This window comes from Bacillus rossius, chromosome 2, assembly GCF_032445375.1.
Source record: "Bacillus rossius redtenbacheri isolate Brsri chromosome 2, Brsri_v3, whole genome shotgun sequence".
Lineage (NCBI taxonomy): Eukaryota > Metazoa > Arthropoda > Insecta > Phasmatodea > Bacillidae > Bacillus > Bacillus rossius.
In genome coordinates this window covers 61007231-61023135 of record NC_086331.1, presented here as the reverse complement: position 1 = coordinate 61023135, position 15905 = coordinate 61007231, and the positions used below count along the sequence as shown (strand labels likewise).

The 15905-nt window shown below is 33.7% G+C and overlaps 1 protein-coding gene across 7 annotated transcripts in view; it reads right to left on the bottom strand.

Annotated features, from left to right (window-relative positions):
* LOC134529317 (sphingomyelin phosphodiesterase) overlaps positions 1 to 15905 on the bottom strand; it is a 192436-nt gene that overhangs the window by 62535 nt on the left and 113996 nt on the right. For all 7 annotated transcript variants that reach the window (XM_063363255.1, XM_063363256.1, XM_063363259.1 and 4 more), the window contains exons 6-7: positions 14732 to 14896; positions 10981 to 11208 (exon numbers count right to left, since the gene is read on the bottom strand). In XM_063363255.1, coding sequence (XP_063219325.1) covers positions 10981 to 11208; positions 14732 to 14896 — 393 coding nt within the window. The remainder of the gene's footprint in view (positions 1 to 10980; positions 11209 to 14731; positions 14897 to 15905) is intronic.

Here is a 15905-nt window from a genome sequence, read left to right as displayed (position 1 = left end):
GCGAGAAAGCCAAAAAGACCTTGTTATTATGCAATGTTACAAAACAAAAGTTTCCAAAGTGTGGGAAAGCAGGGTGTCTAATGGATAATGGGGAATAAAATTTAGTGACTTTTTCTTGAACTTTACTTGTTATCTATAATAAAAACTATAAATGGGCCGAGACTCAAAAACTCCAGCCGAGTCAAGAGAGAGTAGCTAAAGTTCGACTCAACTCCAAAGTCGAGTTCCTTGTACTCATCAGGACGAGACTCAAAGTTATTTTTCTTTTAACCCAAAGCACATTCAACATGTGCAACGAGCATAAAATCATGTAATATTACTATGCAAACACTTGACAGCATAATTTCATTTCTACACTTTGCAATTTTCCTAAAGAATGGTTAATTTTCATATTTACATTGCCAGAAAAATGTAAACTGTATATTCCACTATTTACTTTTCAAAACATTGGAAAAAAGACTATTTTTAAATAGCCTGCTGTACTAGTATATCATAGATTAGTAACACAGCAAACGAGTACAAAAATTAAATATTTTAATTTCTACTTTTTTCTACTTCAACAGCAATCTATAGTGTCGCTGTTCTGCACCAACACAATGGGATACAGCATGTATATGTAAATCTTTGACTACCTAGCCAAAATTATTATGTATATTTCACATGTAGTTTAATGCCTTTTTTTTTTTTTTTTGCAGTCTGGTCATTCATTTCTAAACAGATAATGACAGAAGAAAAGGAAAAGTATTACAGAGTTTATTTTCGGTTTGTATATAGTTTTTTGTACGGTTAGTTTTGTGCAGGATTTTGGTACATCCATTCAATGGCGTTAAAAAAATATTTGTTGCAGAAAATAGCCATGTTTGGGGGAAAAATGTACAAAAAATTCTGAAAAATTGCATTTTTGAGTACACTGCCAATGTTTCTAGATTATTGTGCAAAGGGACCTTTTTTTAATCTGAGTAGTTTATATAGCATGGCTATGAAGTCTATGGGTTATTCTTGAGAACCTTATTCCATTAAAAATTAAAAACAAATTTTACTTCCTGTCAGTCATTTGCTAAAAGGGTATTGTGATACTTTGAGTAGTTCAGTAATTTACCATTTTAATGAGTGGTTAGGTAACTAAAAATAGCTTTAAATTTGAGAAAAGTTGGTTAGGATGGGATAGCTACATTAAAAATACTGTGAAGTTGTGTTAGTTATGAACTACAAATTTATGATGGAGGCAGCTATTATAACCTACTCAAATGTCTATCATTTTTTATTCTTAATATCACTAATATTACCTAAACCACAGTCTGTGTTTTTAAAGTATTTGAACTGTAGCTAACATAACAAAGCCAACCATTTTCACCATTTGTAATGTATCTAAACCCAACTTACCACTAGTTAAACCTGTTAACTACCAGAGGTATCACAACTCTCTTAAGAAAACAATTCAGAAACATGCCAGGAAGTTTAAAACCATATTGTCTGAATTTTTTTTTTTTTTTTTAAAGAGGCTCTTCTTTAGAAATACCATATAGGGAAATTTTAGGGTTAAAATAATATAAAGTGAGAAAAATATTATTAAAATTATTATTAATATTTTCTCATTTTTAATTCACTAAACCAAACAATTTTCCTTTAATTCAAAAGCTTTCACAACTATTAAGTTTCCCAGAATCCAGTAGGAATAGAATACTAAATTTTAAAAGAAATCATATATAGGTACAACTAATTGTATTATTTACTAATTCACTTGACACAAATTTCTAACTCTTCAAAGACAAAAGGTATATGAACTTTAGTATGATGCTAACGGTATATTAACATAAACCCCAGGGACATAAAATTATTCTCTAAAATTTCTTCTGCAATTTAATTGAATTCAACTGAATTTTTAACAACTCATCTCTACTCAACTAAAGAGTTAACAGTGTGGACTCGACTCAAACCAAAAATTTGCAGATTCGTCCATTTATAATAAAAATACTAAGGCAAAATGATATTGTTAGTGGTAGGTAATAGCTTAATATCTCTCTCGTCACCCAAATTACGGCGAGGCAATAAGAATGGAGCAGCGATGAGTTAAAATGTGTAATAATATGTACAAAAAGATCACAGGGATTAAAAATGTTATTGAAACCACTTGTAACAACATCAAATTAAATGTACTATATGCTTGAAACATTTCCCTTCCAGGCATACCATGGAATTGTCAGCAAGACATAGCATCAGGATGTTAGCTTTATTTTCTAAGCAACACAAAAATACTTAAGAATTAAAACTGCTTAATCCTAATTTTGTAATCTGGAAACTTATTAAGCCTTTCTCAAAAATGCTTCAAAATGTATTATAATTTTAAAAATATACATCTTGCCACTAAAAATTTCAAAAATATTAATAAAAAAATTGTATGAATCCAGTACAAAGTGCCTACACAAAATCTCAAATGAAATTCCCTGACTGTTCCAAGTTTTCTCTGACCAGATTGTAATTTTCCCTGACCCTAATATTGCACTGTTATGCTAATTCACTTTTAAAAATTAATATTTTTTTTTTCAAACTGCAAGTATTCAACGAACAAATGAGTAAACAAGATTGAACTTAATTTTAATCATTGTAGGGCAATATAAATACTATATGTATATATAGTTGTTCATTATCCATGTACAGAGAGTAAAAACATTGAGATGATGTAAGTAACCCAAATGAATCAATTAAGTTACCAAAATAAGACGCAGTAATTCTAAAGGAGAGCCACTTTACAGCAAAAATCATATGTAAATTCACACTACTTTTTTTACTTCCTGACATGTTTCCTAATTAATCTCTTAAGACGGCATTGTGATACTATATGTAGTTTACCAGTAAATGACCATTTTAAAGAGTAGTTATATTAGCTACATTAAACACGAGTAAAATTGTGAGAATGGCTGATAAATAGTTAGGTTTGCTTCATTAAAACACTTAATAGTGTGGATGGTTGTTTAGGTTACGTTACCAACTTTAGATTTACTTTTAAATTATGTTAACTGTTGGTTATATCCATTAAAAACACTATAAAATAGTAAAGATATTTGGTTAGTTTAAGTTAGCTACATTATATTGGTAATTCCTAACCAATTGTTCAAAAAATATCTCAGGATTTTAAATGTAGCTAACCCAACTAATCTGATCATTTTCACAATACCATAGTATTTTTAATATGTAACCTAACCTCACCACTTGTATCACAACATCCTCTTAAAGAATGATTGTAAAACATGTCAAGAAGTAAAAAAAAATGCTATTTACAGTTTCTAATTAACACTTTGAAGGCTTGCTCTTAATCAATGGTTCTGACCCAATGGACGTAGCATAATTGAACATTTTTGTTACTTTTAATAATGTTATTTAAATTTTATTGTTTTAGTTATATTTTATGTGCATATATCATTTTTTAGATCTAATATTCCTCTATACAGTGAAATAAAAAGAAATAAAATTACATAGTTTATAAAATCTGTGTATATTTTATTATAAATGTTGAATTTTTAATCAAGTAAAATCCAAAATTTCCTTTAAAACCTCATTTGAAGGCAACAAATTACAAGAAAATGATGTAAAATAATATATGTTTGCAAAATTTAGTTATAATCATAATAGCACAACTTCTACTGAGTATGATATGTACATAATTGTTTACAAGTCATGTAGAACTTGGGTTCTGTACATTTTTCACAAGATCCAATTCACAAATCAACATCATACTCTGACCATTGGTAGGTACTTTATGTCCTTTCCTCTTGATATTCTACTGTAATAACAATTTCTAGAGCTAAACTTCCTCTTCATACTAAAATGAAAATATAATCAATATTTTTTATATATAATTTTTATATAAAATCGAAAAATATTTGTCAAAAAAACATTTTGAATGCAATAAATCACAAAAACACTGATGTAGAGTTATCCATGAAAATGCATAATTCAATTCTAAGTCTGAAGACAATGAATTCTCTTACTAATTATGTGTGTAAAACGATATTTACAAGTCATATCGAACTTTAGTGTGGTAAATTTTGAAGCAAGGTGTGATGCACAAGCCAACATCACAGTCTGAACATTGGTACTGTGTGTCTCTTCTTGTTGATGTTCCACTGTGTGTTTTTCCTTTGCTTGAACACACATGACACCTCCGTTGTGCTTTCTTCTGACCTTCCTTGCGGTGTACCAGTTCTGGAAAATGCCTCTGTCTTAGTCTTGCAAGTTTGCCTCCTCCAACTGCTGAAGTGCTTACTTCTTCACTTTGTACAAGATGGTTGCAAACTTTCGATATGAAGTCAGTGGTTGTGATATTTTTTCCTTTTATTTTCCGGAACAGGACACAACTGTTTACCACAACCATCATAATAAAATGTATTGTCAACTTTCGCCACCACTTGACTGATCGATATTCAAATGAACCATATGACATACGTTGATCTACTAAATCAACTCCAGCTTTATGGTGATTGTAGTCTATCACTACTGAGGGTTTTTGTACACACTGTCCTCGTTTGTTTGTCAGTGGCACCATGGTAGGCTTGTGTCTCGTGCTTATCATCCAAACATCTCGCTTATCATGCCATCTTTGAACAAGTGTATTTCCTCTGCGACTGTGAATAGTCTCCCCCTTCCGCAACCGCTTCTCTTTCATCACAGCAGGAATTTGTTTTCTTGACTTCATGATTGTTCCTACTAAACCAGTCTTAGCTTCAGCTAAGTCGTCGGCAAGCTGTATACTTGTAAAGAACCGATCCAGGTAAACTGTATGCCCAACACCAGTAAGCTCTTTGAGTAGGCGTTTGACAATCCCTGAAGCACTGTTGTCTTTCCCTTCAATTCTACCAGTGTACACTTCAAAATTGCAAATGTAACCTGATTTACTATCAGCCACCATGAAAATTTTGATGCCATACTTGTTCGGTTTTTGAGGCATGTACACCCTAAATCCTACTCTGCCTCTGAAAGGGCATATCCCTTCATCAACTGTGATTGCTTCTCCAGGAGTGAAACTGCTTTGAAATTTTTCAAGGAGTGCATCTAACAATGGCCTAACTTTGTGAAGGGGGTCAAACTCAGGATCATCCTTTCCTTTTGCTGTAGCATTATCGTTTATGTGAAACATTGACAAGATGAGCAGAAATCGATCTCTCTGCATTACGTTGGGGCAAAATGAGCATTGCATTACCAAATTTGTGGTCCAATGATTTCTCAAGCTTGGCCTTGAACTCACCGACATGTGCAAAAGTATGGCAAGAAAAATTTTTATTTCCAAGAGTGTGACAGTTGTCCAGTTTTGAAAACGCGATTTTGGAGACAGTTTGTTTTCCGCTCTAAGTTTGGCCAATCTTCTACGTGCAAATAAATTAGTTTGTTCCTTCATATTTTTTATTACACTGTCGTCAAAAAAGTACTTGAAGAAATCTATTTCTTCGCAAGTATCATCTAAAAGAATACCTGGATTAGGTCTTCCTATGCCTCCAAAAACTTCAATATCTGGGACGTCAACGAGATCATCAGTTGTCCATTGTTGAACAGTATCTGGTCTGTTTGTCCGGACTCTCTTCTGGGCTGGACTTGGTTCATTATGATGACTGGGTCCTGGCAATACCTCTTCAGAAATGTCTTCTGATTCTTCTGAATCAGATTCATCTATAAATGAAAAAAAAAAAATTAAGTATGGTACACAGATATAAATATAAAAAAATATATAACAGCAAGTTTCATTTTATTTATGAATTCAGTAGGTCTATGCTAAATATTGTACAGAATAGTATGTAAATAAGGTACTAAAATTATGTGTAAATAAATATAACAATGGATAGTAAATAAATAATCCAAATAATTTGTAATTTTATCAAAATTTATTTATTATTTTGTAGAAAAGACATACCTACCACATTGAGAATTGGATTGAATACGAATGGTGTGTGAATGAGGGACCCCAGTAGTATAAATATAATTTTTTCTATTGTTGGAATAAATAATTCCATGATTTTATAGTCAATTTTTTTTTTTATCGTAAAATATAAACATTACCACATTGAAAACATGATAAAGCAGTATGCGAATCACTCAAGGAGTGTAAAAATAAATATAACTTCGCATAAATAATTACTATATTTTGTAGTTTTACCAAAAAAATATTTCCTTTGTTGTAAAAATCAAATACGTCTGCAACATTGAAAATTATACTAGCATGTTTTTGAATGCTACCTGGAACATAACAAATAATCATAGAAGGGAAAGACTGTAATAATAAATATATGGAAATGAGAGGTTTTTTTCTTACCATTTTGTAGCAGAAAATTACGTTATTCATAAATAAATCGCGGCTAAATCAAAGCATGAAATATTTACCTTCATTTGTAGATAATACAAAGTCAGGATCACAATCGAAATTATCTCCGAGTCCATCAGATGACGAATAATTGTCTTCACTGTCTTGGGTATTCATTTTACGAAACATTGATGTATTCCATTAGCATATATCTACTATATTTCTAAGGCGCCAAAAAATACTTCGCAAATGTAATTCCGTGTGGTGTCCAGCACAGTAAGGAATGGTGCAAGCTGCGCTATCGGGCGCCGCACTTCCGAACTAAACTCGAAGCCGCGATAAAATAGTAAGCAAATGCTGCTACCTGACGTATATAAAGTGAACTACATGGACAGATGATGCCGCTAGAACAACCAGACGCCATAAATATACGTTACGCACGGTAAAAATACACGGCAAATGTTGCGCAGTAATATTGCGTCATTCACATTTTTACCAAAACACACAATGAAGTAATATTACGTCGGTAGCCTTCAAAACGTTGATATTCAGAAAAGTGGCTATCCTTTATAATTACACAAATAAGCCTCGTACCCCTTAAATTTAGACCATAAATAAAAAATATTTGATTATAATAAGCCTGACACCAAACTTAAACATAGAACTTAGAATCATATTAAAACTTTTTATAATTATTTTATTTTGGAATAGCATAATCATTCTAAATTATAACAGACTTGAAAGGTTCCCTTAAAAAATAAAATAACATTGTAGACGTCTACCAGTTATTTTTTCCACACTATACTCTTGCCGCACGAATACTATTAAAAGTTTCAATACTCTACAGATATTAGGCAGAAGATATTTTATATATGGATTAACTGTGAATGGTATATTTACCTTGAAGAGAGGAAAAAAATGGTCATGAATGAAAAATAATGAGTAACATGCCGACCCCAAGAGGTTTTTTTTTAGTGCAGTGAAGCACCATTAAAATTTCGGCCACAATCTTATTTTTCCCCTCCAGTCACGTATATGCAGACTTTTTTCCCATTACATGATTTCCCATTTCCACATCAATTTTTATCATTTTAGGGGTTTTCAGCCGCTGTAGATAATCACAACCACAAACCTTCAGTAATCATTGCAACATCTTTTTGCACAAATATATGCACTTTCAAGCCACATGCAAGATGTCTGTTGTAATTTAACCAACAGCAGGTTAACCAACATTGGAGCTTGAAGGAACCACTATGCAGCATTGTCTTACAGCATTGTCAAGTTTTGAATAAGCCACGCATCATGGTTTTAAAACACACATTTAAAAAAAATTCTGCATGGATTATGGTACCTGATGAATATGGTAAAATGCACACACAATTTTGAAAATGATACAGTTAACTCACGTTTTTTAACAAACGGCCATTGAAGAAACCATTACAATGTTGAAACAAGCTTATCTTGAAAAATTCCCTGACCCATCAAAAAAAATCCCTGACTTTTACAGATTTTCCGACTAATTTTAAATTCCCTGACTTTTCCCAGTTTTCCCAGTCTGTAGCCACCCTGCAGTCACACGAAATTGAAACTAACAGCATTATATTTTATCAAAAAACAACACTTTTTAGTTTCAAAACAAATTACAAGTGTTAAGGTTAAAACCACTATTATGATTTCGAAATTAATTTTTGTGATTTTATGAATTTTGTTAGTTACAGAGTTGAAAATTACGAAATACGACCAATTTTTGAACACCGATCTGGTCTCATGACAACTTTGTCAATAAATCTGCCAATTCAAAGATACACTTTCTCATACCACTTACTGGGTGCATAAGGGTGTTAGGTTAAGTTGAATCATGTTTTATGACTTACATTACAACAGGAAAGACACACAAAGCCAACCAAAAAAAAAAAAACTTTTTCATGATCACATCACTATACATCTTTGCTTACTTAACATTTACCTATTAGAGTTTAAACACTTTCAGAGAATTTCCCAGATAATCACAATTTCTTCCATCCAAGGCACTGAATTACTTGGAATGGAATCTAGAATATTTTATAATAATTTGAACATACACTTAGTTTCCAGACACTTGTTCATGTTCGGTGAATTCATGACTTTGCTACATTGGTTAATGGTTACTTTTCCAACTACGGGTATCGATCGAAATCAAAACCATTTTCTGTCCCCCAAATGTCTATGATCACAAACAATAATATACAAAAAGACTATTGATATTTAAAAGTAGTAAAACACAATGTCAACGAAAACCACCAAAAACCATTCACAGTTCACTATTCATTGCAGCATATCTAAATGGCAATTGCAAAAAGATACTGACTGAATCCAGCATAGTTCTCATAAAAGTTATCAAAATTATTGAATAAAATACAAATGGTTGTGACAACCTATTTTACATATAATACTGTAAACTAATCTAATTATCCTTGTGTGTGTACGAGAAAGGAGCACTTACTCAGGACCACAACATTCAGAATATATTTTGGTGACCAATAAAAAACATTAATTAATTGTTATTTTTGCTAGTTGCAACCCTAAAAAGTTCACTCAGCATTTGGAAGTGAAAATATGGAGACACATTGTGTTTTGGCAACCTGAATAACTACTGGCAGTATTTTACCTATAAAAAACAAATGAAGCAGAAAACAAACATAATACAAAAGGATTTTCGTGCCATGTTGCATATTCCGAAAACAAGCCTGACACAGAATATTGCATGTTTTTCAAACATATTTATATTAGCTTTCAAAGCAATACACAGATTGTTAAATCTTTATTTGACACTCCTACCCTTTTTTGCCCCTATTTTGTTAGTAGGTACTTAAAATGAGCTTGTAAAATGCCAGGCACGACCATACCAAACGTGAAATCTGCTATATTAAATAAATACTGTAATTTAAAACTGTAAAAATATTAGTACAGTAAACGACTTATTAAAAAACCTAGATTATTAATGATTTAATTCCTCAGCAGATGTTTGAGTTGCCAGAGAACTGAGATTACTCATGGAACGCCACTAATTTTGTAACAACCCAGATTACAGCCTTCCTAATGCAATCCAGTAATAATCATTTGTTATAAATTTTTGTCATATTTCAGGTTAGGTTTTCAAATGATGTAAAGTTTTTTTCTTTTTCGAAGTTATTGTGAAAATATTTCACCGGGTTTATTGTTTTTATTTTTAAAATTCATAAAACTATTATTCTAGTATTTTTTTTTGCTGGCTTTTTTTGTACCGGAAGGCATGCTGACGTAATTCTCCTTCGTTATTTCCACGACTAAGGCTTTGTTTCACACGCTAGCCGTTTGAATCACTGTCACAGGAGTGAGAGAGAAAATTGCTGCATTGTGGGAACAGAAGTAAGCATTTCGTGGAAGTTTTTGTTGCCATGCGCCGTGATTGGCTGAGAATTACATCAGCGAGCCCAGGTTACTGCCCGCACAAAGGGAAGGAAGGCTGTAAAGTTAATCATTGTCCGAGCACCGTGCCGAACGGTCGTTGTTCGGGCACCGGGCCGAGCAGTCCGTGGTCGGGCGATGGCTCCAGGTTTTATCTTTTTTTTAATGTACATATAATTAATATTTATTCTGTTTGTGCGAAAGATATTGGAAATTTTACATGAATAAAAAAAGCAGGTAATACATTGAACATTGCTTACAAATTTTTTCGTAACCTGCTACTAACCTGTATGTTCCACTTATCACCTAACTTTGAGCTAGCTGGAGGTGGTGAGTGGTAACAATTTTAGAAAAACAGAAATATGAAACTCACAAATAAGTGACTTGAAACATTCTACAAGTTTTTGTTAAACTTATAAAGGTAGCTTCATACATTTTTGTTAACTGTTTATTTGATATAAGATGGCTTTGAGAATAGTGAACAGCCACGGCTTGGAAACCTAACCTTTTAATTAGGCCTTAAAGTTACAGATTTAAGTACGCCCCGAAAAATATTCCAACTGGTCCCTTAAACCTCTTAGCATGAGGGTGAAGGCGAGAGGAAAGTGACAGTGAAAATGAATAGTTAAATGCGGATTGAAAATGTGTTGGTAGTTGGGAAGGGAAATGCAGATGAAATTACCAATCCTCAAAATTATTAAAATAATCAACAAATACTCTCTAGGTTATCATTAATTTGGGGGCTCCACCACTACTACTTTTCAAACACGCAGATTTATTTTGTAACAGGAAATGTATTCGTTTGACACATCATAAACAGTCTGTGGTAATAACAACCCTGTAAAATTTTGTGAGGGTTTATTTCTTCAGTATACAATATTTGAAAAAAGAAACTAATGCACTACAGCAAAGAATATACTATAAAAGTAAACATTCCTTATCTCATAAAATGGGTTCACTATTTTGATTCCAGTAAGAATCAAACAGATCTATTAAAGAAATAAGTCCTGAACATTCATTTAGTTATCCAGTGATAGAAAATTTCACTTATAAAGCATTTTTCATAAAAAAAAGTCTTACATTAAACTTGCTTTCCTTGTAGTGAATAAGATATTATTTAATAAAATACAAACACACAATACAGCTTTAAAACTTTTAAGCAACAGATTATCAAAAAATAAGATATCAATCCTTAAAATAAAATAAAAATTATTAATTTTTTAAAATTGAATTAGAGAAGTATAAGTTTATACAACTACACTTACAGGATGAGTATTTGAAATGTGTTGCAACATGTGATCAACTGTACGTTTGGGAGTATCACACTTGCGATAGTCACCCCAACGCCCGGCAGCGTCGTGTGATGTTCGAGCTGGCCCATTTGTTAAACGACAACACAGAGGCTCCTTGCAGTTAGCATTGGAACCTTCATGATAGTATGGATCAAAATGAGTATCCGACAAGTGAAGTACTTTGAAAGTAGGAGCACCTGGCTACAAAAAAAATTACAAACACAAATCAAATTACTGGTAGCATTATTAAATATAAAAATCTTTCACATTACACATTAAAAAAACTGATTTAAATAAAGAGACATGGCTAGCAACCAAAATTACTTTTGCACATAATGTTGCTACACAAATCACCTAATACTTCCTTATGAAATTTCATGCACTCTTGTAAAGAAAATTATAGCTACATAAAACACTGCTTGGACTATAATACACCAATCCCTCGCATAGCACGTCTTCAATTAATGCGAATTCAGTTAGCATGATGTAAATTTTACTGCCCTAGTCTCGAATAGCACGTCTGTAAATTTCAGTTAGCACGAAATCGCCACAGGCTAAAAAAAATCTCGGAAACGACGCTACGTCAGGTATGGAATTCGAGGGGGGAAGAGTGGTTTGGAATGCGAGGGGAAAGAGATGCGCACACAGATAAACAAACACCGGGCCGTACTGTTGATGCCCGGCCGCAGACCAGGCCCTACCGTTGATGCCCGGCTGCAGACCAGGCCGTACCGTACAGAAACCAAAGCAGATGAAATTGGACACGTTTTTAAAAAAAAAAGCAAGATGATAGTGTTAATTTCATCCCAGAAAATATTTAACTAACTTTTATGTTTTGTATATGTACATATTGTACATACAGTAAACTCCCGGTATATCGCACCCCGATTGATCGCAGAATCGGGTATATCGCGGGTCAATCAAACCATGTCCCCCAGTCAAAAATGAATAATAATAATGGAATAAATGGTTGACAGCCGATTAGGATAATTTTGCGTTGTAACTAACAAACTAAGCATCGGGCAGAAAAAAGCCTAGGCGTAGAAAATGTCCGCAGTAAAATTCTAAACAAGATATCTCCGTACATTATTCCTCTATCTTGTAGGGTTTTCAAATTATGGTCCAATCCAGCCCAGTGATATTTTCTGAAACACTAGTTCTTAACGTCGCTTTATCTCACAAATGAAGCATCGGACAGGGGACCTGATAAAGCCCACCATCCAGCGACATTGTCCAGCGTGACTCGGCTAGGGATTGATGTTGGATAGGCTTGGTTGTCGGCAAGCTCTGGGTAGGGAGAGGCTAGCCGAGAACATGGAGAGAGGTAGAGATTAGAGCGGGCAGAAACACCAGGGGGAGTGGGGGAGGGAATGTGTTCACGCAGCACACAGGCAGAGCATGAGTCACTTGACTGAGCAGCGTCGCTGCGTACAAGGCAAAATCAGGTAGTCCGGTGTTTAAAATTCCACTCCAGAATCTTAATTGGTACTTTACTGGACATCTGTATATAAATGTTTTGTTACAACTTAAACCTACAGACGTAATATTATTGGGTAATTCATTGTATTATACAAGTTCATCTTTTTACTTTGGTATAATATTTTAACATTAAATAGTAAAGTAAATCGGCTAGCGTATTTTTAATCTTTACCCAGGAATTCCCAGTGGTCCAATATTTACGTGAACCATACTGTACCACTTTTGCCGTGAGGTAGTAAACAAGTCCCGGAAATGTTTATGTGTAGCGGTCTCCCGACCTTTAAACAGAGGCTGGGGAATATAACACTTGCCGATCCGAGCCACACACACTCAGCAACTCGACACAGCGTTTGGTGAAATAAGTAAAGACAAAGTTTAACACGGTTTTTAATACGGCGTCACTGATTGCGCTAAAATTAAATTGGCGCAATTTTTGTTTCCCACATGTGACCATTTATAATTTACTGTAAGCATGGATAATAAAGTTTAACCACTTGACACGATAGACGATTCTTTATTTTTTATTGTACGAATGCTAGAATTGTTTTTTTCCTGTATCTGTGGCCTGCTTCTACAAAAGACAAGCTATCTGTAAGTAAATCTAGAATTTTTATTTTGTCAATCAAACTCGGTACTTTGCGATTCATATTCGGTTTGAAGTATCACTACGGCCTTTCTTTTTAGAAGACTTTGACCACAGAATCGTGTGTAACCGCACACCCTGCACTTACTTTGTTACGGACACTGACGAAGCAGATACTGTGGCTAACACCACGAGACTGGCAGCAGCAGCTTGTGTGCCGCACATGTGTATGGCGGCGTGTGGCGCGCTCGTAGGCCGTGCGACAAACTGTGCGCGGCACGCGGAAAAATAAAAACAATTCAACATTTAATATTTATCTTTAAAATTTATTATTTTTATTTTTTCACCCGTGTTTAGTGGAAACTGCGGATGCAAAGTCCGCACAAAGGCGGGCCGTCTATACTGTGCGTGCTTGCCGACCTATTAGAACACAGGCGGTGTTTTATGCCTTTTGACCTTGGTCACATCGAAACATCGCGGTTATGCAACAACGCGGGTAAAAGTTATGTCCCCCGACAACCGCGTTAAATAGGGAGTGTACCCGTATTTTAATGTTATGTTTGTGCTCTAGGGAAAATCTAAATCTGTTTATCTGTTAACTGATTTGTTTACATAGCCGCTTTTATAAGAGGTGTGCATAACAAATTAAATGTTTACATATGGCTGTGTGTTTTAAAGTTATATAAAACCGGTTCTTAATTTCATAAAAGTGTTTTAATTTTGTTAAGTTTTAAACGTAATAACAAAGGATCCAGCTGCTTGCAACAGCAGGCAGACAGACGCGCGCGCGTGTTGAAGGTCACTCCTGGGCGGGCAAGCCAACCTGCTGACTGACGGTAAATATGTTACCACTTATCTCCCGTTACACTGTGCCATATTTTCTTTATCTAACGTATTCGGTGGTAGGCTTAAAAAGATAAATGATATGACATATGCATTTTCAAGTATTATTCTACGCATTTATATTATGTAAAGATTACTTCCCTACACATCTTGGAACACATTAAATAATTTAGCCTTATATTTATGGGGACTAATGCTTCAGAATACGCGATTTCGATTAACACGAACATTTTTAGGAACGAATTAGTCGTGCTAAGTGAGGGATTGGTGTACTGCACTAAAAACCTGAAATAATACCACATCCAATGTAATTTGATTTATAAATACTTTTAGTATAATTTTAAGCTTTATAACATGCATGTTACAATTTACAAGTATTATAGTTAATTGTGATCATAAGATTTCATGAAATGTTTAAAATTCCTCATTTAATTAAAGGTGACCACCCTATTCAATATAGGAATAAATGATGATAACCAGTGTTTAGTAAACAAAATTAATAGTTGTTTTGCAATTAACAGTACATTATACTTTTCTTGCACCTACTTTTGTCAAAACTGAGCATATATAAAGTCATGCAGTAATGATTAAACTTTAGGCAATATTAGTCATGCTTTCAAAATTTTTTAAAAAGAATAAAATCTGAGACAAATCAATACTAGCATGATAAATTCAAATTTGGTTTACAAAAAGAAATATGACATGTAGAATCCACTTTTTTAAAAACATTTGAATAACATTGCAATAAATATTTTTTAAAACTTCAGTCACAAACACTAACATTTAATGCCATGTTAAAAAATAATGTAAACAACTCACAGAGGGTGGTTTTTGTGGCACGACATCTGGTTTTTGTACGGGTGGAAATGCAACATGCCATTCATGAGTTGGGTTATACACGTCACCACATGCATCACCAATCACAAAACTACAGATCTCTTCTGGACCGAGTGTGACTTGCTGCAATACGTACACCACTTCACCCTGAAACACATCACAATATTTTTCAACACGAAACATTTTTTATTTCACTTTTCACATTTTTAGACTTGCTAAGTATTTTTGTTGTATGAATAATTGGATGGCTTAGCAAAAGGTAATAACATTAATTTTAAAAAACTCTGCAATATATTTAAAATAAACTGTATCTTGGAAAGCTGTGCAAAGACTATCTGAAAATTATTTAACACAAACAATATATGTTTCATTAGTATTAGTTACTGAGTGCAAGTATGTAAAAAGTGCTACTTGTAGATATAATCTGTAAATCTTCCTTTCCCAGGAAATATAAGAAAACAACTACCTCTACAATCAGTATTGGGTTTTATATTTTTTAAATGAAACTTCTTTACAACAAGTAAAGTAAGTCGAGGCAATGACTATCAGAGCATAACAAAAAGTGCAACACTCAGGAGTTGAGCGATTGATAGTAGAGTCAGTGATGCAATGTTACAGAGCTGCATTCTTCTTTACGCTGGAAACGACAAAGAGTTTTCTCTTAAACCCATTATGTATTTCATTCTTATGTTCCAACTGAAGTTATGGACACTGGTGAATAATGATATATTTTCAATGCATAATTATGTGTGTTAAAAATATCTGTGTCCCCTACAAATTTCCTATCCGTCTATCTATGAAATTTCACTTCTAATGGACATGGAGGTCATACAACCATTTTTAAATTACGCTCACGCTTCATATTTTGTGGACAGCAGGTTAATTTCAGACAGCAGGTAACACTAGACAGAACAAGAATATTGAAAACAATAAGGAACCAGCCCAACATTTGCTTCCAGTGATTTTAGGCAACCATGGTTAACGAAGATCAGGATTGCGGACCGGGATTTGAACCCAAGCCCACAGGAATGTGAGTCAAGTGACACCACTGCTCCACCTCACTCCACACTGGTGAGTGGGGCGTGATGAGTTGGATGTGGATACTGGGTAGTTGTGAAGAAAAAGAAGGTTTTAGTGTAACAGTTATAAATTATGA